Source organism: Leptosomus discolor, chromosome 8 (genome assembly GCF_034619465.1).
Source record: "Leptosomus discolor isolate bLepDis1 chromosome 8, bLepDis1.hap2, whole genome shotgun sequence".
Lineage (NCBI taxonomy): Eukaryota > Metazoa > Chordata > Aves > Leptosomiformes > Leptosomidae > Leptosomus > Leptosomus discolor.
In genome coordinates this window covers 28,701,641-28,725,133 of record NC_141398.1, presented here as the reverse complement: position 1 = coordinate 28,725,133, position 23,493 = coordinate 28,701,641, and the positions used below count along the sequence as shown (strand labels likewise).

The window sequence follows — 23,493 nt, the reverse complement described above, 5'->3', positions numbered from 1 at the left end:
GTCCTTTCAACTAATCTATTATTAACGGTAATGAAGTTCCAGAGGTACAGGCTACGAAGTGAATGAAAAGAGCACTGGGTTTTATTTCGAATAGCTGAAGTATTGGTAGAATACACTACTGTGCAAATATGTATACGAATCTTCCCGTTTTCGAAGTACGAAAAGATGTTCTTCTTTCTTAAAACGTAACAGCAAATTAAAAGGAAAATTTAAAAAATAAATAACCAAGCCCTCACTCTCTGCTCCCTTTGAGCTTCCGTTAAAGGGTTATTCTGATTAGAGCCCAAATATTCTTTCGGATATTTAGACAAAGGCAACAGCAAGACAAATCAAATCTTCATAGCAGAATCGACCAAACAGTTTAAGGAACATTAATTTCATTGTATTTTTTTTCTTTCTTTTTTTTTTTTTCTTTTGAGACACCTGACATACCACGGAATCCAGTCTGAAGCAGATTAGGAACAAAAGCATGCCCTCTCCATCTCAAATAAATCAATAAATAAAGCACGGACCCGCTTTCCGTATCACATCCCATAAGGTCTGTAAAGATTACCTGAAGGAGAGAGCTAAAGACCCCATGCAAAGAAATGCCCCCGTGTTTATAAACAGCAGAGGCAGCGGGCGCTAGTTTTGCAGACGGAGAGAGGAAAGCCCTTGGTGGCTGGTTAATAAAAAAGGAGCTTTGGAGGACTCGTCAAAACCCTGTCAACCGGAGGAATGCAATCCCTTCCGAAGCGTTTGGTCAGGCAGGCAGGCAGCTGGCTGCAGGCAGGACGGTGCTGCTGGGGCAGGGGCATCCCACCTCGCACACCCACCCAGCCACAGACACCCAGAGACACCCACACACTTTCCCGCTGTCCCATCCCACGCCGGGAGGGGTGGAAGGCAGCCGGGGTGAGACAGAGCCTCCTGGCCGGGGAGGGCAGGGAGTGAGCCGGCACACCGGCGTGGAGCCTGCCCGCCGACACGGGCGGCAGCCCGGAGGAAAGGGGAGGAGAGAGCCCGACCGGGCCGTGCGGAGGATACAGATCAAGGAGAAAAAAAACCCACCCCCTCTCAAAAAAAAAGACACCTCCCCCCCAAAAACCCAACCCCCCCCCAAAAAAAGTGGGGAAGAAACACGCGTGGAGGAGCGCGGGGAGCGCGCGTGGGTGGGAAATGCTCCGGGGGAGCATATACATACACACATACATACATACATATATATATATATATATACACACACGCTGGTGCAGGCAAGCACGTCAAGCGTGTGCGAGGGTGACCGCGCGCGTAAGGACGCCGGTGGGCGGGCGGGCATGGGGTGTAGGGCTCACGCGGGTCGGCGCGCAAAATGCGCGGGAGGGTCCCCGCGGTCGCGCAGCGGCCGGTGCGAGCCCGGGGCTCCACGGCGCTCAAGGCATCCGCGTGTGCCGGGGAGCGTGTGTGGCCGGTCCCCGAGAGCTGCAACTCCCAGGGCTGCTGCGGGGACTTCCCCCCCCCGCCCGCCTTCTTTTTTACTATTTTTCTTTTCTTTTTTTTTTTTTTTCTCGCTAGCTCCTTTTTTTTTCCCTCCTCATTCAGAGCCCCGGGTGTCTCCCGGCCCTCATTGGCCGCCCCGGCTCAGCGGGGCGGAGCTGGGCCGCCTGCAAAAGGAGGAAAAGAAAAAAAAAAAAAAAAAAAAAGAGAGGAAAAAAAAAAAAGGGAGACCGAGAGAGGAGAGGGAGGAAAAAAAAAGGGAGAAAACTCTAAGTGCGTAAAAAAGTTCTCGCCGTGCTGACGGATGCTCAAAAGTTCAGGAGTTTTTCCGATGCTTCCCAAAGCAGCCTGCGACTGAAAAAGAGACTGAAAAAAAGCGAGAGGGAGAGGGAGACTTTGCTCTGGGAGACGGGAAGGTGGATTTTTTTCTTCTTCTGCTCGCTTAAAAAAAGCCAACAAAACACATCCCTCTACTTTTGTCCCTCCTTTGCAGACAACTTGTTGCAGATCCCCGTGGAACAAGGAACTGGGAGCGTGGGAGCCTCTTTGCAAAGGTTTTATTTTCTTAATACTCTTCTCCGTTTGGAAGTTGCTTTCTCCGCTGCGATTACTTTTTTTTTTTCCCCTCCCCCGTTTTCTTTTTAAAAACACTTTTCCCCCTTTTTCACCGGCCTCCTTTTTTTTTTCCTTTTTAAATTTTTTTTCCTCTTTTTTTCCCCTCCGCGTGGAGTGCGGGAGCTTGTCGGTGGGCTTTCCTGGGCGAAGAAGAGGAGACTTTCGGCGCTGCCGTCGTTATTCTTCCTCCCTTTTTCCGCGCTCCGCCGGGGGGGTGGGGGGGTGGGGGTTGCCCGGCCGCCCGGTCCAGCTCGGTCCGCGGAGCGGCGGAGGGGTGGAGGGGGAAGGGACGCGCTGTTTGGTCCGGCGGGGAGGGTGGGGGAAAGCTGACGGGAGGACATGCAGGCTCGCTACTCCGTGTCCAGTCCCAACTCCCTGGGAGTGGTGCCGTACCTCGGCGGAGAGCAGAGCTACTACCGCGCCGCCGCGGCGGCGGCCGGTGGGGGCTACACGGCCATGCCGGCCCCGATGAGCATGTACTCCCACCCGGCCCACGAGCAGTACCCGGCCGGCATGGCCCGCGCCTACGGGCCCTACACGCCCCCGCCGCAGCCCAAGGATATGGTGAAGCCGCCCTACAGCTACATCGCCCTCATCACCATGGCCATCCAGAACGCGCCCGATAAGAAGATCACCTTGAACGGGATCTACCAGTTCATCATGGAGCGGTTCCCTTTCTACCGGGACAACAAGCAGGGCTGGCAGAACAGCATCCGCCACAACCTCTCCCTCAACGAGTGCTTCGTCAAGGTGCCCCGCGACGACAAGAAGCCCGGCAAGGGCAGCTACTGGACCCTCGACCCCGACTCCTACAACATGTTCGAGAACGGCAGCTTCCTCCGCCGCCGCCGCCGCTTCAAGAAGAAGGACGCCGTCAAGGACAAGGAGGAGAAGGACCGCCTGCACCTCAAGGACCATGCCCCGCCGCGCCCGCCGCCGCCCGCCACCGCCGAGCCCGAGGGCGGCCCCGCCGGGGGCAGCGCCGCGCCGCCGCCGCCGCCGCCCGTCCGCATTCAGGACATCAAGACGGAGAACGGCACGGCCTCGCCGCCGCAGGCCGTCTCGCCCCCCGGCGCCGCGCCGCCACTCGGCGCCGTGCCCAAGATCGAGAGCCCCGACAGCAGCAGCAGCCTCTCCAGCGGCGGCAGCCCGCGCAGCACGCTCCCCTCCAGCCGCTCCCTCAGCCTAGAGGCCCCCGAGCCGCCCCCGCCGCCGCCGCCGCCCCCGCCCCACCACCACGGCCCGGGCTTCAGTGTGGACAACATCATGACCTCCTTGCGGGGCTCGCCGCAGGCCGCCGCCGAGCTGGGCGCCGGCCTCCTGGCCCCCGCCGCCGCCGCCCCCCGCACCGGCATCCCGCCCGCCCTCTCCCTCGGCGGCTACTCGCCGGGCCACAGCTCCGTCTACGGCTCGCCCTGCGGCCAGGCGGCCGCCGGCGCCGCTGCCGGCACCTACCACTGCAACATGCAGGCCATGAGCCTCTACGCGGCGGCGGGCGGCGCCGACCGACCCGGCCACCTGCCCGCCGCCAGCCCCGCCGAGGACCCGCTGCCCGACTACGCCATGCCCGCGGGCGGCGGCGGCGGCGGGACGGGCGGCGGCGGCGGCGGGGCGCTGGGGCACGGCGGGCTGGGCGGCGCGGCGGGCGGCCACCAGGAGGGGCACCACCCGCACCCGCACCAGGGCCGCCTGGCCTCCTGGTACCTCAACCAGGCGGCGGCGGCGGCAGCGGCGGCGGCGGCGGCGGCGGGAGAGCTGGGCCCGCTGGCGGGCGCGGCGGGCTACGCGGGGCCGCAGCAGGGCTTCGCCGCCGCCCCGCGGGAGGTCTTCGAGGCGCCGCGGCTGGGCCTCAGCGCCTCGCCGGGCGGCGGCGGCGGTGGCGGCGGGGCGGGGGGTGGCGGCGGCGGCGGCGGCGGCGGGGCGGGGGGCGGTGGCAGCTGTCAGATGGCCTTCCCCGGCAGCCAGCCGCTCTACCGCACCTCCGGGGCCTTCGTCTACGACTGCGGCAAGTTCTGAGCGCGCCCCGCCGCGGGGAGACCGCGGGGGTCGCCGCCCCGCACCGCGCAGCACCGCGCCGCCGGCGCCCGCCGCGCCCGCGGAGGGGAGCGAGCGCACGCGAAAAGCTTTTGTACAGAGGCAGCCCCAAAGCATGTCTTGGTTTGTTAAAGGACAGTGTTACTCCAATAACACGTAAGTTTGCTTTTTTTAATTGCTTTGAGAAATACTCTTTCCCCGTCCCCGACCCCGCTCTCTTCCCCGTCCCTTAAAGTATTGCTATGCCCCGTGTTTAAAAGGGGGCGAAAAGTCCAGCGTAGAGTACCAGCTTTTCCCCCCGCCCCCTCCCCCCCTTTTCCTTTTTTACAAGGACTTGTTTTAAAATGTAAATTGCGACATAGTAATTTATTTTTAATTTGTAGTTGGATGTTGCGGACCAAACGCCAGAAAGTGTTTCCCCCTTCCCTGAAAAGTGACGTTAAAATTGACTGAAACGCTGATTTTTTTCACTATATATAAAAAGGGAAACTGTATTAATCTTATTCTATCACTTTTTCTTTTTTTTTTTTTGAAAATATTCTGAAGGTATTGCATTGTTTGTTTATTAATAAATTACCATTCAGTTGGAATGATCCTTTACACGTCTGTATATTTTAATACTTTCATTTAGAGAGAGAAAAGAGAGGAAAAGGGATTTCATAACTAACTTTGTCGCTGGAACAGCTCGTTCCCCTCAGCGCAAATTCCAAAGACCATTTAGGAACTGCCAGGTCGAAAAATCCCTTTTCAGTCTCTCTTCTGCAATATGTTCCACTTAGTCAGCTCGCCTTATCCGCTAGGAAAAAAATACTTTCCCATGGCAGCTCTGAGTTGGCAAATAAACAAACACGTTTTCTTAGCAATTAATGGGCAAGACCTGGATACAGTTGACCATACACAGTGGTATGACAACATTACAGCTTTTTAAATAATATGCCTATGTAAGGATATATAGCGATAACTCCGAGGTAGGAGTACATGCACTAGATTCCTGCCCTTGTGTAACTGTGTAGATATCGAGCTATCGATCTCTGTGTATTTCAAATGTATTTATATATAGGATTTACATGTGTATCTATATTTAAAGAAGGATTACGTATTTATTTATAGCTTCATATACGCATTGCTTATGTTTCTAAACTCCACAGTGTATGGTAGATACCAGTTATTTTGTAGTATGTATATTCTTAAATATAATGTAAGCATATAAATCACTGCTTCATTGAACTGATAGCAATGCGCGCAATCACATCCGTGAAGCCGCTACTGTAATGTATATTTTTTAAGTACTATTTTATTTCATTATAAAAAAAAAAAGAAAAATAAATAGTTGGATTAAAGGGTGCTTGTACAGTGTACCCTTACACCTCTATAGCTCTGCTTTACTCCTGTCCTTTATTGGGACATTACTGGTCTGTTGGAAGTGCCCTAATTGCTTGGAGTGAAATTATTTTAGAAAGAGTTTGCATAGGAGACTTTTTTTCTTATATAGTTGTTGGGGGGGGGGGGGGGGTTGGTGGTTTGTTTTTTTTTTTTTTGGTTTGGGTTTTTTTTTTTTTTTTTTTTGGTCTCTTTCCCTCCCTCCCTTTTCCTTAAATCGGGAAAAAAAAAAAAATATTACCAGGGTAGTAGATGAGTGCTGCATAGGCTGATGTCTTGTCAGATCAAGAATCTCACCTTTGGACAATTTGCAATTAAGAACCTACGGGCAATGGGGCTCACCTTCCCCCTTTGTAAATAACCACCAAAATGCAATAAATTCATTAACTTGAAAGAATCTGCCTTGTCAGTCAGGCTTGGGAAGGAGATTATTTGATTACAGATATTTAAGGCCTAAGTTTGCTTTCAAGATAATACAGTTTCCTATCAGTATCTCTTATCTAAAGGCAACACTTAGCAGTAATTGCTGTTGCATTGTTAAGGGTTACACTGTAAATAAATACAAAGGTATTTACAGTTAAACCTGATTACCTCGTTTTTGAGCTGCGCTTCCCCCTCAAAGCAATAATCGAACATTCAGAAAACACCTTCAGCAGGTCGAATGAAGCGGGGATGTGTCATTTTATAACGTTGGCTTAAAATATGGTTATTTAAGGATCGAATAGGCTTTGCTTTTTTCGTGGTCGTACCTCTACAGAGATTGCCGGCCTTGTTTATATTTGTTTGTTTGATAAACCGGGTGAGAGAAGTTCAAACGCTCCATCATTGGGCTGTGGTAAAGCTGAAGCAAAGGACGAGCAGAGCTGAACGCCTTCGCTCGGAGGGTACGTTTTAACGGCAGTTCCCCGTTCTTCAGCATTAAAGGGAAATGAAACGTTCCGTGTTCCCCGTCGGGCTCGCTTTTAGCTCCCCACCGTCCCGCTCCCGGTACCGAGCGGGGGGCAGCTGAGCTGGCGGCTCCCGCCTCCCCTCTCCTTGCGCCGGGGGTAGCCGGGCCGGGGACCCGGCGGGGCTCTCGCCGCCTCCCACCTCCGCTCCCCCTCCTCGGAACTGGGAGCCCCGGCAGCGGCAGCTCCCTTTGCCCCCGGCAGCTGGGCTTGCCAGCGAGGTGGCCGCATGGTAACGCCACACCCCCCCACCCCCCGCCCGATATTTAAAATTAAAATTAAGGAAAAGAGAGAGGGTAGAGAGGCGATTGCATGTGCTGTTTGCCTGTTACTTCTGTTACGATCAGGCGCCGGCTTTGCTGTAGTTTGGGTTTTCTCAGCAGTCTCCAGCGGTGGGGTGTTTGTGGCGACAATAAATAGGAAGGGGAGCAGTTGTTAGCTCGGCCTGTGGTATCACCCGTTGTATTGTCAGTGGTGCTGCTCGATGAGGGGAGCTGGGGGTGGGAGGCTGGGTGTGGTGTGCGGAGCTTGAGCAAGTGCGGTGCAATAACCACTGCTAATGCCCCGGCCCGGCCGCCCCGCTGCCCTCCGCGGCCCCGCCACTTGCGCTCTCCGCGGCCCTGGCTGCAAAAGGGGGCGGGCGGAGGGGGCTCGCCTGGCCGGGGGGCGGCTGGCAGTCAGGGACGGGGCAAAGGGAAACGACCCCCTCCGCAGGCAGGTAGGTCGTGCCGGCATCCTCTGCCCCCGGAGGGGATCCTTTCCTGAAGTGACGTGCGTGGTTGCGGCGGAGGTCACCTCCCGGTTCTCAGTGCGACAGGCTGTCTCACCGATTGGGTTTTTTTTTTTTTAAAAAAGGTATTATTTTTATAATTTCCCCACCCGCCTCCGCACAGGAATTGTTCACAACGAAAATGACATTGGAGGGTCCTCCCGGTAGGCACTGAATCGTGTGGTATTGGCAGCGGGAGGCGGCCCACGCGGCGTGCAGGCCGGTTCCGCGGGGTCCCTGAGCGGCGCTGCGCGGGGCTGCGCGGAGGGCCGGCCGCGCCGCTCCGCTGGGCCAGGGCCTCCGGCGTGAGGTGTTGCTACTGCTGCTGGGGAGGGTGGAAAGGCCCGGCGGGCTCGCTTAGAAACCTTCCCGGGCTGGGGCCGAGCACCGGGGCGGAGCGGGGCGTCCGTCTACGCGCAGCGCTCCTGCCTGTAGGGCACCAACGGCGGGCGGCGGGGCCCAACGCGGGGCACGGGCCCTCGTCCCTCTTGTGCTTCCCTGCCCTTGAGAGCAGGAGGCGAACCCAAGTGTCCCTTCTGACTTGTGATTGTCTACCAGCAGAAGGGGCCTGCCCTGAACGCCAGAAAAGCTGCGGTCCGACCCCTGCGCGAGAGATGGGCACGGGACGTGCGGCCGGGCAGCGGCTGAAAGGTGCCTCCGTAAGGCCTCTGCATCTCTGGGGGCAGCCCCTACAGCGAGCGGGGACGCTCGGCCCTAGCCTTGCCTGCAGAGTGGTCCATTAGGTGCCAGGTTAGCACAGCGATTTGTGTTGCGTTTTTAGCTCAAGCTGATTTTTTTTTTCAAAATTATTGCTTTGCTTTTCATCTAGGAAGAAAAAAAGCCCAACACTTTTTTTTTTTTTTTTTTAAAAAAAATAATTTGAAGGACCATTCCGTTTAGCTGGTTCTGGTGGTTTCCTAACTTCTATTTGCTCATCTGTTACTTAAACTAAGGGAAACATGGAGAAGAGGAATATTCTCCCTTTTAAGTTTCTTCCTAAGAATTTCTTAAAGCAATGACCGTTCATGTTATGTTCTGCAAAGATCGTAAGCGGAAAGAGCAGAGCATGCAAATAGTTGAGAGGACATGGATTAAAACCCCTTCCCTACCTCCACAGGCCAGGTCAGATGGAGAAAGTAGTGATACTGTCTTGTGGATGGAGACGTTAAAGGAATGTTTCCAAATCGGCGTTTTTTACAGTACCTGGCTCCCTTTCTGAAGTTCGGGAAAGGTGCCTCGAAGTTAGCGAGGGAATATTTTCATAATCGGGCTTAATTTCGTAATGCCATTAGTAACCCTAGGGTTTGCAGCGTACCGCCCAGCCGGCTGTACTGCGGCGGCACGCTGTCCTCTGCCCTCGCCTCCCCAAAAATACGCTGCTGGACCGGGGCGAGCTTAAAGCTTCCTTCTGGGCTCTAGAGGTTTTGCTTCCGCGTTGCGGGCGAGTCGCAAGCGGAGCACGCAAAGGCCGGTGCGGATTGTGCGGGAGGCGGCGCAGAAAGGAGCGGCCCGCGCACGGCCGCGGGCTGAGCGCGCCTCGGCATCCGCGTCAAGAGGAGCGTGAAGTTAACAATGCGCAGGCTTTGTTACGTCGTCTTGATTGCGTAGGCAAAAGCGTGCAGCGCCGAGGCGCGCACGTGGCTCTGCTGCGCGCAGGCAGGTACAGGAGCGCTGCGGTGCGGCTCCTAGAAAACGCTCCCCCAGCCTCTTCCCGAAATCACCCCGTCCACAGCAACCGCTAATTGAACATTAGCTCTCAATTAATTTCGCTTGTGAAGTAATCTAAACGCCTCGGTGTGGTCAGTCCATTTTCCCCCTGTTCCCTGCGTTGGGGCCGGGCATGCTGGCTAAATAGTTCCGTCATGTTAAGATGCGTGGGTGGCGTTTTTTTTGGGGGGGGTGGTGGGGTGGTGAGGAGAGTGGCGGTAGGCGCCGTCGGGGTGCCCGAGGCCGAGCTGTCGCTGCGCGGGGGCACAGGTGGCGCGCAGCCGGTGCAGCGCGGAGGGCGAGCACAGGTTTACGCGGCAAGCGGCGCAAGAGGCGCTCCGCGTCGACCTAGCGGGCCTGAAGTGTAGCATAAGGGAGCTGCTCGGTGCTCCCCCTGGACGTGCATGGGGTTCGATCCGCCGGCATCTCGCACACAAGCTTACGGGCTGGGAGGATGCCACTTATCCTGCCCGTGTGGTGGTCGTTGTGGTGGGGGGTTGTGTTTTGTTTTTCACTTTTCCCTTCGGCCTCGCCTCGCCTCCCCGGCGGCTTGTCTGTGTTGTGAATCCGCCCCAAAGGTGGTGCGGTGCCGCGGTGAACGTATCTCTCCTGGTTTAATTATGCTGGGGCTCATAAAGCCATTCGCTTCTTTCCAAAGTAATAAACAAACGTCGCGTTAGGTCAAGATTGATGGTGTCCATGCAATAAAAACGGGCCAGGTCAGGAAGGAATAAAATTCAATCAGAGCTCGCGGAATCATTTTTCAGGGGACAGAAAGACAGAAAAGGAGACGGGGGTCAAGGGAGACGATGTCGCCATTCACAACACACCAGCCGGGAGGGAGGAGGGCGAGGGTTAACGAGCGATTGTTTTTTATCAAGCAGAGCCTAATTGAACGAAACAATAGCCGTATCGGCGGGGGGCGGGCCGGCTCCTTGCGCGGGGGGAGTCTGCGGGGGCCGGGCTGCTGCAATGCTGCACCCCCCCCCCCCCCCCCCCCCCCCACCCCCCCAAACTTTACACACACAGCTGAGGCAACGGGGTAGGTTTCCTTGTCCTAGCCCGGGGCTGGCAGTGCAGACAGCGGTAGCAAACGGCCGGGGTGCTTAGGGGAGGGGAGCAGGACCCCCTCGTTTCGCAAGGAAGACGTCGTAAAAGGCCTGCTTGGAGCGCCGGAGAAGTAAACTCCGTTCTCCCGGGGGTCACTCCGGTTGGTCCGGTGTCACTTGCAACTACCCCTTGGGTTTAGTTTGGTGGGAACGCTCCTGGTGTCCAGCGATGTGGGAAGCAGCTGCAAAGGTGGTGTTTGCTGTGCACCCGACGGGCGGTGGGTGCCGGCCCAGCTCTGTCGGAGGGTGACCGGGCACAGCAGAACAGGGCCGTCGGGGGGCCGCGGTGTGCAAGGAGAAGGAGGAGGCAGCACAGCCCCGCAGGGAAGCCCCGGCCGTCCGAGGGGCTCCTTTTCGTCCTGACCCCTCTCCTGCTTCGCTCGCCCGCCGGCGTTTTGTGCTGCGCGGGCCGCGGAGGCAGCCGGCAAAGGCTCCCTCCCTCCTTTAAGCCGACAGAGTGTTTGGGGGGTTTTCTCCCTCGCTCCCCCACCCCCCCCCCACCCCCCCCCAGCAAACGCGTCTGTTGCGTGCATCTCCGCGACCTTCTAGGCCCGTGCCTTGCTTGGTATGTGTGTGCTGCAAAATAATAGCTATTAAAAAGCGCTGGGATGGGGGGGGGGGGGGGGGGGGGGAAGGCAGCCCCGGGCTACCAGTGAGAGCTCACAAGCTCTCCGGCTGAATGGAAATTGGGTGGTCGGCAATTTTTTTGCCCCCTAAATAAACACAGCTTGAAACGACTTGGGTGGGCAGAAGGGAACAATTTGTAAGCTAGAGAGCAAGTGAGCTGGGCAGGCAGCCGCCCTCGACTTACCTGCTGGAGCCTTTCACCTGACCTTTAGGTGTCAGGGGGCTTGGTTGTGCAGTGTATTACCCCACATTCAGGTCAGCTGCTCTAGGCTGCGTTCAGCAGAATTAAAACAACAATGACCCCCCCCCCCAACTGGAATCCCCCCTCCTTTCCAGCCCCCATCACCTCTGGGGAGAATGCAGGAAAACCAACACATTTAGAACCATTAACTCTTAAAATAGCTGAATTTTCTCCAGTAGAAAAAACGCAAATTATTACACTCGTGAGTTCAGGATATTTATATATTATATGAATCGATGAATAAACAGGTCATATGGCTGCAGCCGTAGTCCCTTGGAAGGCAAGTGCTCGGTTTAGAAGAAACGCTATAGCCGTTTTCCCCCCACCGTTCCTGGAATTTATTTACTTGCCAGAACATTTAAGCGGCCGAGTTTTAATTTTTTTTTTTTAAATAAATATTTGAAATAAGGAAAAAGAGGAATGTTTTCCATTGAACGATAATGTAAAAGTACTGATAATATCGTCCAAAGCAGAGAATTGTTTAAACAATGTCGGTGCTTGCAAGATTGCCCAGTATAAATACATTCGCACTGCCCTTTTGATGCGAGTTTCTACTGGAGCTCTTTTTCTGTGTGTGTATTGGTATGGATTTCCCCGCTCCGACTGTGTGAAATAGCTCTGCAGCTGCAAGCTAGCGGAGGGGCATGTCGCCCTGCCAGACGCCATAGCCCTGGGACGGGGCTGCTCGGCGGGGCGCAGGCTGCGGGCAGAGCCAGCCGCTCTTACCCCTCGCCTCCGCCAGTGAGAAGCTGCTCGCCCTTCTCCCTTAGCCAGGATTTATGAAACTGCTCACGGCCAGCGCTTCTAACCTCGCCTCTCAAGGATGGGGTGGATTTAAAACCGAGTTAACGAATTGCAGAGAAATTACTTCTTTCTCCCGACGCCATTCCCCGCCCCCCGAAGCACTCCGCCGGGCGGGACACACACACACACACACACGACACGACACGGAGCGCGGAATGAACCGGTGTGAGCTCATTAGCAAAGCAAAGGTTGCAATTAGCGTCTGCTGCCGCGAACCGACCTCTCCCCCGCCCGCCTCCTCTAGCCCCCATCACCAAATAATTGCAAAGTATCTGTTGATGTTTTTCTTCCATCCGTCAAAACGTTGGAGCTCTGCCTGCTCCAGCGCTGCTCCTTTCTGGGTTTGTTGTGTCTGGAGACGATGCTCCGCCAGCGAACTATCAGAGGTGAAGGGGGGTCACAAGGGGAGCCAGGGAGCACGGCCTCCCCTCGCCTCCCACCCCTGCAAACCTGCCGACCAGAGGTGAGGGGGGGCGGCGACCCCCGGCCAGCGAGGCCGGTCCCCCTCTCCCCGCGCTGCCCCGGGGCTGCCTTCCTGGCCGGGCGAGGAGAGGAAAGAGGATGTGACCCTTCATGTCCGCCTGGGGGGACGCGGCTGCTTTATGTGCAAGGGGCCGGGGGGAGGGGGGGAGAAGAGGCGAGGGACTCCTCCATTCCCAAAGCTTACGCCTAAATTTTATTTTTCTAAATATACTCACAGCTCGCGATCCGTCTCCGTGCGCCAGCGCTGGCCGGGGAGCCGTTTCCCACCACCTAGCTACCCCGGCGTGTGCGCACCCGACTAGCGGGTCTGTTCCCCCCCCTCAGCCCCCCTTTGCTTTTACCCTTCAGGCTGACGCTGCGAGCAGGAGGTGTATTTTTAGATGGCGCTGGCAGTTTTGCTCCGCGACCCCGAGGAAACCCCCGTCGCTTTGTCTCGCAGGCTTTCCGCGCCGGGGCCGGAGAGGAGGGCGGCGGGCGGCCCGGCTGCGCCGCCGGCGGGCCCTGGGGTAGGGCCGACCCCCGCCCCGGCCCTCTTTGCAGGGGTGTCGGAGGCTTGGCGCTCCTGCGGGGCGACCCCACCGCAGGCCCTCCGCCACGCCGCTTGCTCCCTACGGGGGTTTTGCAGCCCGCGAGTGGCCGGTGGTCCCGGGCTTCCCTGAAAGGCCTCAGGAGAGGGAAAAAGAGTTAAAAAAAAAAAAAAAAGGCTAAAAAGCTTTCGTGGAAGTTTAACTTTCGTCAAGACGGGCTCCGGGGGAAGGGCAGCGGCCCGCACGGCGGAGGCGAGGGGGCTGAGTTACGGCTGCGAGATGCGGCGCGGACGGGCGGCGGGCGCAGGGAGCCAGCTCTGCCTTAGCTGCTCCCGACTCCCGGCGCTGCGGAACCGGGAGCCGCAGGCAGAGCCAGGCCGGCTCTCCCGAGCGGGCCCCAGCCCTCCACAACCCGCTGGGCAGGAGCTGGGCCCCGCTCTCCCCTCCCTGCCCGCCTGAACCCCCTCCTCCCGACGGGGCGCACGCCCGGGCAGCCCCCACCGCCCAGCGCTGCCACCACTATCCCGCTTCTCCCCGTCGTAGCGGCGCAGGGTGACCCTCTCCGCTTCCCACGAGGCTGTGGGATAGGCTGCCCGGGAGGGGGTCGGCCCGGAGCGGGCGGCGGGGGCCCCCCGGCAGGCTCCCGGGTCCGCGCTCCCCAGCCCCAGGCTAGCGCTGGCCCCGGCAAGCAACCGGCCTTTCCCTGCCGGGGCTGCCGCCCCGCAGCCAGTAGAGCTGGTTTGAGCGTTCCTTGGGGCTTACCGGGGAGTAAGAGCAACACCCACTGTGCCGTTTGCTTTGTTCGCTGCCGCTGGTGGGACGCTTGTGAAAGGCACGGGAGATGGGGGACGCGCTCGGTGATTTACTACTGGAGCTGCCTTTTTAAATTAACGAAGCTGTAAAGACCCCAGATGAGCCAGGAGACGGGCATAGGGGTCTGTATGTTTTTGTACCTGCATGCACAAACCGCTTGACATACATTAAACGGATGTACAGAACATTAGTCTATAACTGGTGTATTAGCTGCATAGATAGGTATCATGTCCCTAAATCGCCGCGTGCTTTTATTTATTGCGTTTTCAAGAAGTGATCCCGTGGTCATTGCAAAGAGCCGTACTTTAGAAGGAATTCAAAATCGGGCAGGAAGGTGGTGGTGAGGAAACCGAAAGGCACTTCAGACCTTTGCCAAATTGTAAAAAGCAGCGGGGCACTGGTAGGACACACATTTGGTCCTGTCACGACCAGTAGCTGCTTTGGGGTTTTTTTTGTTGTTTGTTTTTGTTTTGTGTTTTTCGTTTTTTGTTTCGTTTTTTAACAAAAGCAGCAAAAAGACAAGGTCGCCGCGGAGGGACCGCTTGGTCTACAACCAATTTCGCCTTCCCATTCCTTTCCTCGCTTGCTCCCCAATGTAGAGACCGAAAACTGAGAATAAAAATGATTCTTTTGAATGCGCCACAGTTAGACATGCCAAAGAAAAAAACTCTGAGGTGGAAGGAAAACTGGCAGCTTATGTAAAGGTTCCCAGCCCTCTGCAGAGATGTGTGAACTAATACTCAGATGTACCAGCAAGCCTGCCAGTGAATCACCGTAAGCAAAAAATAGTTCCCAGCAATACAAAAATACCTTGTCATAAAAGCGATTTAATACTTCTTTTTTTTTTTTTCTCACTACGTGCGCCACCAAAGATCTGCTACCAGGAGCTTGTGACCGCGGCTGGGCGGGCGGAGCTCGCTCTTTCACCTCGGCGGGTCCGGGACACCGTTGGGCACGAGGGGACCCCCTCGGCCGTGGGGGTGTACGGCGGCGGGTGGGTGCCCGCGACACGGCGATGGGAGCGGTACCGCCGGGGGAGAGCAGCTGGTGCAAAGGACGCGCACCCGTGGGGAGGGGGTTTATTGTTATTTTACTCTATAAAAAAAGACACAGCCGCCGAGTCGTGCCCGTTCGAGGGGAAAAGCACCCTAGGAGAGTTTGTATAAATAGACCCACGCGTGGTGGGTGCATGGTGGTGGCAACGTGTGCGTGGTGCCGCGCAGCCTCCGCGCCGCGGGGAGTTCCAGACCTCCCCACGGACGGGGTGTCCACCACGTTCTCGGCGTTGGTTTATGCCCGGGGGGGGGGGGGGGGGGAGCCCCGACGTGCCGCGGAGGCTGTGCGTGGGGGCTGGAGAGCCTCACACTCGTGGGGCACTGCTTGGAGGGAGTGCAGCAGGGACACCACTCCCTCTCGGCTGCTCCCCCTCCGCCCTGCGAGGGCGCGGACTCCCTGCACCTGTACCAAGGGATCCCCAGCAGCGGCCAGGCTCCTACGTTTCGCTTTCCCCGTGTGCTGGGCTGGCCGCGCTCGTCCTCGCTCCGGCGGGGCCAGCCCCGAAGGAAGCGTCTGCTCCGGCGCGCACTGCTCCGCGCCGCCCATTTTCCACTGCACCTCAAATGCCCGCCTTTGACGCCAGGCGCACAGAGACCTCTCCCCCCCCCGCCCCCCTCCTCTCTCTGGCAGCCTCGTTCCTCGCAGGCTGCTCCCGAGCCCCGTCCCCCACCTCCCGCACCACTTCCATCACGAAACCGCTCCCAGGCGCAGCCGGAGCCACTGCCCCCAGCTCCGCGCTCAGCGCCTCCTCCCGCATCGCCCCCTTTTTAACAGGGGTGTCCCCCCAGTACAAAGTAAAAAAAAGCAAGAGAGAGAAGGAGTATCTTGCCCTTTGCTCATTTCGAGCCATAAAGCTAAAATGATGGGAGTAGTTGGTGGGTGGAAGATCCTAAACCAAAGGGAAATGTACAGTCTTGACGACCTCTGGATAACCCAGGTACCTTGGCATGAAAAGCGCAAAAATATTTGCTCACCTTGAAGTTTCCATTTTTTTAAAGCTTTTTTATTTATTTTGTTTTTATTTCTTAAGTCATCTTTTGAGATGGTTCAAGCTTCCATCCAAGGTCTAATTATAGTAAGCAGGAAGAAGATGGAAAGGACATGGGTTGATTCTGGGGGGGCCAAAAATCAAAACACCCTAAACCCCCGGATCAAGAAGGTGCTGGACAAAAAGGTTTTCTTTGACTCATGCACATTCTGAAATGAGTATCTGAAAAACGCTTACAAGCCCCCTCTGACTGGTTTGAAAGCGATTCCAGCAATTAGGAATTAATTTGGCATGGTCAAAAGGCGATTTCACTGCAAGTTATATCAAGTTATCCAAACTTTTACAGAGTTCAAGTGGTGGAAATGGGCCACTGGGGTGGAGGTAAGGCTGCAGGAAAGAAAACCAAGGAGTGTTCAGGAAAAGCAGAAGAGGGGAAGCCGTGGAGCAAGGGCCAGAGGGATGGCAAGCCCGCATTAGTGCCAGAGGTTTGCTGCTGTTGTTGCTGGAGAAGAGGGGAGGCGGGGGTCAGGGGACACTTTTGTTTTTCAAATGGGAGAAAGAACTAAAAATGGGTTGGAGATCCTAGGTAACAGAAAGATGGATTTTGATTTAAAAAAAAGAAATCAGTGGGCTTGCTGGCCAATCAGTACTTAAGGTACAGTATTGGGGTGGGAGGTGACCCCTCCCCAGTCAACAGCAGGACCAAGAGTTATCTCAGGCGGGGCTGACCCTAGGATGATGTGTGGGGCAAGAGGCACCGGGAGGGTGTGGAGGGTAGAGGAGTGGATAAAACTGAGCTTTCATGGACAGGCAGGCCAGTGATAAAACCATCACGGGGAGGGGTGGCCACCCACCCCGGCAGCTCATGGCAGTGCTGGCTGTGGGGTGCGCCCCGGTATGGTCCTGTGGCGCCTGTTCGGTCTGGCCGGGGCTCAGGCATTGGGATTGTTCTTCATGAGCTCCACGTCGGCATCCACCATCTCCCTCACCAGCTCCTGTGAAGAGGGAGAGAGGCAGATGAGGGCCCCCGCGCAGGGGATGAATGGGCAACACACCAGGAGCACCGTGGAGCATGACAAGCTCCCCCCAGCCCCCTGCAGCAGGACAAGGAGGGGACAGGGCTTTCCTGGGCTCTTCCCGCAGCAGCCCTGGCCCTGGCGTGTGTGTTGGTGTGCTGCTGTGCACCGGGGTGCCCATCACTGCCATGGTAGTTGCTGCTTTCAAAGCAGGAACCTGGGCAGCGTCACTGAAAATGAGATTTCTCGGTGTGCTTGGGTCACCCCACACAGTGGTCCCCCCCTCCATTCCCCTCCTCATGGATTGCTTTTAGAGGACATGAACATGCGGCAGGTACAAAGCATGCTGGAAAGGCCACTCACATCAAACGTGACTCTCGGCTTCCAGTTCAGCTTTTGTCTGGCTTTGGTACAGTCCCCTTGCAGAAAATCCTGTGGAAAAGAATAGAGAGGCACTGCAAGAAGCATCCACTTTCCCCACCTCAACGGCCTCCCCATTGCTCACACTTCCTGTAAGCCGAATGCTGCTGGAGCCACCCTTGGACTTTTCTGAAGACAAAATGTTTCTCTTTAAGATGCAATTTTAGTGGAAACTCATATGCCTATATAAATCACCAGGAGGCAGCATCCTTTCACCAGGCTATTTCAGACTGAAAGAGTTATTCTTTGTTTTTGTGTGCGCTCAGGGTTTGAACTCAGACTTGTGGTTGTATAATGGTGAACATTTTATAAGAAGTTGTTGTATGTCCTAGTCATGTTATTGAATGAGCTGTTTCAAATACTTTTTTCCCCCATTTGTTTAAATAATGTAAATCACAGAGCAAACATGACAACTAGTCTCTTTCAAATAAAAATGTGATCACAGACAGATGATGCTGAAGGACTGTTATGAATATGGGTATCCACATGTAACAGTAGTAAACATCCAGCTTTTGAACGCCTACATCTTTTTTTCTAGAGTATTTTGAGCATCCACATGCAAAGAAAAGTCTCTCATAAATTAAAAGAAATTATCTTGAAATCATTACAGAAACCAAGACTTTGTTGATATCTGCCTTACTGTTCCAGTATTCCTAAAAATGCTACCACACCAAACAATCCCACAACCAGTCATCAAAAATAACATAACAAAATTAAACAAAGAAAAAAGCTCATTTTACTGAATTTCTAATTGAATGAAAAAAACTGACTGAATCTTTGTTTAAAATTCAAGTACTATGTTTAAATAGTTAGCTTTTTCCAGCTGTATGTTGATTTAATAAAATATATCAACTACCCTCACAAGCTTCATTTCTCTGTAGCAGTAAATCCTAAAGTCATATCTGCCCAGGGTTAAAAAAAAACAAATAAAACCAACTTTGTTAGAGAACAACAAGGCTAAGGCTGAATTCTGCTCTTGCATTTGACTTTATGGTGGTAACACAGCCGGCTTTCCAGAAAAATGCATGGGCTGCCTTTCTTCTCCCTCTTCCACTCTCTGGCCAGCGGTGGAGCTAATGAGCATTTTCTGTCTGTAGTTTTTTTATCTGTAGTGCCCACACACTATATTTTTCAGATGCTATCTTTTGTGCATTTGTGGTTCAGGTCATGTCAACCTCCAAAATCACCTCATCCTGTGCAGTAAAATGTAGGAAGTTCTTCTTCATAATTGTGCTCCAGCAAGCTAGACAGCTCGCTTCCAGGAGCAGAGGAAATCCACCAAAGGAAATATTGCACCGAAGAAGGGGATGTGGAACAAACACATCTGCCGAGACTATTCCAGGCAGCACTTTTACCAGTTCAGTCTTTAAGCTGAAAACATTTCAGCCTGCCTTCAGAAAAGAGTAAACAGATGGAGCTGAACAAAATGATATGAAAATAAAAAATGCTGTGATTTCCTTAAATTAGACTAAATGATTTCCTACTGCAGCCCTATAATGGGTTTTTAGAAACTGCAGCAGACATTTGAGGCCAAGTCATGCAAAACCGCATCAGCTTGAGGGATCCCCTGGAGGTTCGTGTGAATATGGATTGCAAAATCTGGTTTGAAACGGGAAAGACTCCTACTAGCTTTGATAAAATTTGGATGAGACCCTAATGTGCTCATGAAGGTATGCCTTTTATCTGGAGTTCAGTTTAATTTACATTATATATATGTGTATATATGTGCCTGGAAACAAAGAAATCCTTCTAAAAGGAATAATTTCAGTATAAAAACAATTGCCTTTTATTCAGTCCTAATTCAAGCCATTAGCTAGAAGTGAAGTGTTTTAATACCACCTAGTTTTAAGTAATAAAATCCATATCATAAAACTTAAGAGTTTCATTTTTATAAATGCTAAGTTATAATTTTACATTCACAATCTTTATATCGAAAACATCCTTTGAAACTGAGCCTTATCTAGGATACTGGCTTCCCATTTAAAAAAAATGGACCAGGAGGAATAGGATGACTTGCCATTGCCTGCTATATGTGGCTGCATTTTGCTTTTGAACAGCTTGGGAGCAGTCTTTTAACTTTCTTGGACAAATGCTTTTTGTTAAAACAGTTTATCTAAAAAAATACCTAATTCCAGCCCTTCATTCAAAAACATAAACGCTCAGCTGCTGAATAGGCCAAAATAAGGTTGGGGTGAGGCTACAAATCAGTAAAAGTGAAGTTATTTGCAGTGCTGGGTTATACATAGAGCTAAATCAAACAACTAGTGTATTAAATCCATTTAAGTATAAAAAAAGTATTTTTCTTTTAAAAGTTCACATGCTTTAACAATGATGCAGCAAGGGTATTATGGCATAATCTATGAGCAAAGAAAAAAAAAAAGAGAAAAAAGATTTAATATATATGATAATACAAATTCCCCAGCTGACTTAGGTTAAAAGATTTTAAATGGCCCTCCTGAAGAAGTTTGTGTACTTTTGAGAAACACTACTTTGTAGTTAGATTTACTTGAAAACAGCATTACGGACAAAACGTCTTCTAGGCACTTCTTAAAAGGTTCTCTCATAGAAGTTACTAGGTACAGAGATCAAATGAAACCATAGTATTAACACCACGCTACATCTAAATTCAAGGTTTGATTGTATTCTTACTAGTCAAAGTTTCAACATTGAATGGAAATGATGACTGGAACAAAGCTATTCCTGATTAAAGGATTGTATTGCAGTCATGTTTCCTGTATTTTTCTACAAGTAGCTCATAATATGAAAACAATAAGGTAATTACAATAAAATAAGAATATTTAAAAAAGCTCCTCATGGAACAGAATGACTGCTTGTTTATATTATTCAAGTCTTTCACTGAAACCAGAGATGCATCTGTCAGGCTTCCAAAAGGAAAAAAAAAAACCCACAACCCAAAAAACTCTGGCATGCCGATCATTAAAGCGTATTGGTTTTTCAGTGTCAGGACTTCACTTTCTGGAGGTACAACCAGATCAGGAAGCAAAGAAAGAAGAGATGAGGTTCCACCGGAGAAAATTTGGATTTTATTGCGGGTTGGGGGTGTGTGTGTGTTTTCAAAAACCAGCTGCTGCTGCTGAATATAAACTGCCCAGTATCCTTATTCCTGTTGGAAAGGCACCTGATGAAATGACACCACTTCATATTTTGTATTCCTGCAGGATAACTTTTTTCTGGAGCGTTGTGCTTATATACTGACAGGAAAACAAAGCCCTTTGACTCCGTGAGAACCCTGAGGACTTCGATACTGAGCTGAGAGTCTGCAAACCTGAAAACACTGATTAAGGCTTTCTGTTTGTACAGTACTCAGATCATAAGCATAAAATTGAGTCTTTGCTTTTAGTTATCCATTTTGGGAGGAACAAGGCCTTATTTTCCATGCATACAGTTAACATAAGTGAATAGTAATGACAAGTTTTACCTGCAAGCTGAGTCGGAAACAACATCCAGGTAAATATTTAAAGGGCAGGAAGATGGAAAAGACAGCAGTCAAATTTGCTGATGCCATTTCTTATGACAGTAACCTCTCCTATAGCTTTATATGCACTTCACTGTCATATGATTGCCTCTCAGAGAAAAGAACAAGTTTATCTGATATTTTTCTGTTTTAGGTTTTCTGTAGATGAGGCTGCATAACTATGTAGAAAATACCCCATTATTACTAAATCTGATTTTATGATTAATCAGTTTTATCATTGAACTGTACATACACAAATATATGAAGATAAGCAGAGAGAATTTTCTTATGCAATCTGGTAAGGCACTTTCAAATTTGATTTTAAAACCATGAGACAAAAATGTAAAATATTTTAATGTAAATATCACATTTCCCAAGCTCTTGTTCTGAGTGTCATCACAACTCCTATTTTGACTTGTGCAGTGATTGATCTGGGTTCCCTGTGCAATGTATCACTGTCTTAGTCAATTAACTAAAACTGAAAACGTAAAGCCTCCAGACAATGTGAGAAAAAGAAGATAGCATGGCCTGAAAGAAGGCCAAGGCTTCCTTTATTACTACAGCTCAGCTGATTCCCTTTAAAATATGCCTTCAGTGAAGCCAGCGCTGAGTGCCAGCTTTTGTTCTCTCTTAGACCAGAATAAAACTCAGATCAAATCCTCAGTAAAACACCTGCGATGGAATTGTGCCCAGCTCCGCTCGCTGCAGCAGAGACAAGGTTTTACCTCTAAAAATAAACAGACTTGATCTAAGCACACAACAGTTTTATTGCATCTGAAAAGCAGCCAGAGTTACATTTACAGTCAGCACGACCGCTTGGAAGATGATTTGTTACATCAGAGCTCCCATAAGCAAAAAGCACAGACACAGCTTGGTGGAGGCTCTGGCTTGCGTGTTTAGTCTTGCACTTTCTTGCTTGAGACATCAGGAAGGATTTCAAGAGTTTAGGGGCCAAAGTTTCCTGCAAACCCCAATTGTGTTTTACTTTCCTTATTTCCTTCATAGAACAGTTGCCTTTCAGCTTTAACTCATCCCATTAAAAGAAAAATTAATAAACATAGCTACTTGATTAGACAACATTAGCTTGCAGGTTTGTGTTTTCACCATTATCATAGAACTGTAGAATAGTTTGGGCTGGAAAGGATCTTTAAAGGCCATCTAGTCCAACCCACCTGCAGTGAGCAGGGACATCTTTAGCTTGATCTGGTTGCACAGAGCCTTGTCCAACCTGGCTTTGAATGTTTCCAAGGATGGGGCTTCTACCACTTCTCTGGGCAGCCTGCGCCAGTGTTTCACCACCCTCGTCGTAAAAAGTTTCATCCTTTCATCTAGGCTAAATCTACCCTCATTTTGTTTAAAACCATTACTCCTTGTCTATTAAAAGAGGCCCTACTAAAAAGTTATGTCTCAGTAATATATCTATAAAAGTTTACCTTATGAAATAGGCTCCCCTTTTGGGAAGCATTTTTTCACAGCAATGTTTAATGAGGGTTCACATAGCACATCTCAGTAGTAATGTCAGGCCCACAGTATATTTGGGTGTCTGCTGCAGCTCATTACTCCTTGTTAAGCGTGTTCGTTGCAAACAGTCAGGAGACTGCATGCATTGCTCATTAGGCAGTTCTTCTACTGCTACCCTTATCCCCCATTCCCTAGTGTTCTCCTGCACTTGCCACCAGCCCTGGGGATATCGTGTCTTAACCCAGATGCAACATTGGAGAGCAGTTTCTGTGACTTCAGCTGAGCTGTTCCCTGTGCACTCCGTTAAGAAAAGTAGTGAGGTCCCACTAAATCAGAGGTGTAGAGCCTGTAAACGTGCACCTTGCTGGTGCAAAATTCAATGTATGGTTCACTTAAGCTCAGATCAAACCCCAGAAGGAGTCACAGTAATAAGCACTGTGTCTGCTGTGCACTGCTTTGCAAGTATTTCTGGAGATCCACGAGGCAGAGAGCACTGGCTTCACTTCTTTGTGAAGGGTAGTGTTTGTTATAATATCTATAGTAACAAGGAAAAAAAAAGTACAATTATAAAGCAAGAAACTCCTATCTCCACAGTAAATAGGAGGAGACTGAAGATAAAACATATCAATGAGCAAAGCCCAAGCCTAACAAGAAACAGAGTAAACATCTCCAGGAATTTAAGACGAGCTGTAATGTGTTGTTGCTCAGTTTTCATTTTTCCTTTCCACTGTTCTTAGAAAAGCAAAGTTGTGGAGCAGTTAGGGTACCAAGGGAATAGAAAAATGCTAGTGAATTTAGTTCCTGATCTAAATTTGTTTTAATGCAGCATGAACAGACCACTTTCCACTCTTGGGTCAGCAGTCTTTTGCAGAAAGACAGTATTGTTTGCAAAGAACCATAGAAAAAGGAAAAAGGCAAAAGCAACCAATAGGCTGAAACTCACGTATAACTAAACGCCCTTTAAAATAAGAGGCATAATGGTTTTTTCCCCTAGCATGTTTTCCTATGCAAATCCCCTCCCTATTCATAAAAGCTACATTTTTACTAAAACCATGTTGAGGGGGAAGGGGAGGGGAAAGAACGACTTGAGGAAAGGGCTGATTCTGCATGGTGCTGAGCCCCTGCACATCTAGTGGACCTCGGCAGGCTGTGAGTGCTGGACATCTTTAGGGTAAGGTCTTATCTTGGGACTCTGCTGTACTCCAGCAATAAGGCGTCAACACAAGCCACATGGTCAATAAAACCTGAGCACAGCCTTCGCTTTTCCACCAGGAACCAGGGGTGTTAGAACAGCGGCTTTATCTTATCAGTTTGATAATCTTTAATTTGACCAGCTTCCAAAGGGTTAAGGCAAATGAACTCAGAGCAGCAATAAACATTAAGGCGATAATAACAGTAATGGAGCTCCTCTCCCTCCTCCTCCTCCTCCTCCCTCCCCTGCGCCTTTTCCACTTCTCTGCTGCCTATCAGCCCAAAACCAAAGCTGAAGCCAGACCTCTCTTTCAATGACAGAGGGTGATAAGAGACGTGAAGAAAACAGCAAGCTGTCTGGTCTGCTCAGGA

At 51.8% G+C, this 23,493-nt stretch overlaps 2 protein-coding genes across 2 annotated transcripts in view; one reads left to right on the top strand and one right to left on the bottom strand.

Annotated features, from left to right (window-relative positions):
- The first annotated feature begins 2,412 nt into the window (after window positions 1-2,412).
- On the top strand, window positions 2,413-4,089 carry FOXC1 (forkhead box C1). The gene has a single exon (XM_086469453.1). The coding sequence runs from the start codon at window positions 2,413-2,415 to the stop codon at window positions 4,087-4,089; it is 1,677 nt and encodes a 558-aa protein (XP_086325579.1).
- Window positions 4,090-16,490: 12,401 nt separating this feature from the next.
- Window positions 16,491-23,493, bottom strand: part of GMDS (GDP-mannose 4,6-dehydratase) — a 422,135-nt gene continuing 415,132 nt past the window's right edge. The window contains exons 13-14 of the mRNA XM_086468790.1: window positions 16,938-17,006; window positions 16,491-16,553 (exon numbers count right to left, since the gene is read on the bottom strand). Coding sequence (XP_086324916.1) covers window positions 16,491-16,553; window positions 16,938-17,006 — 132 coding nt within the window. The remainder of the gene's footprint in view (window positions 16,554-16,937; window positions 17,007-23,493) is intronic.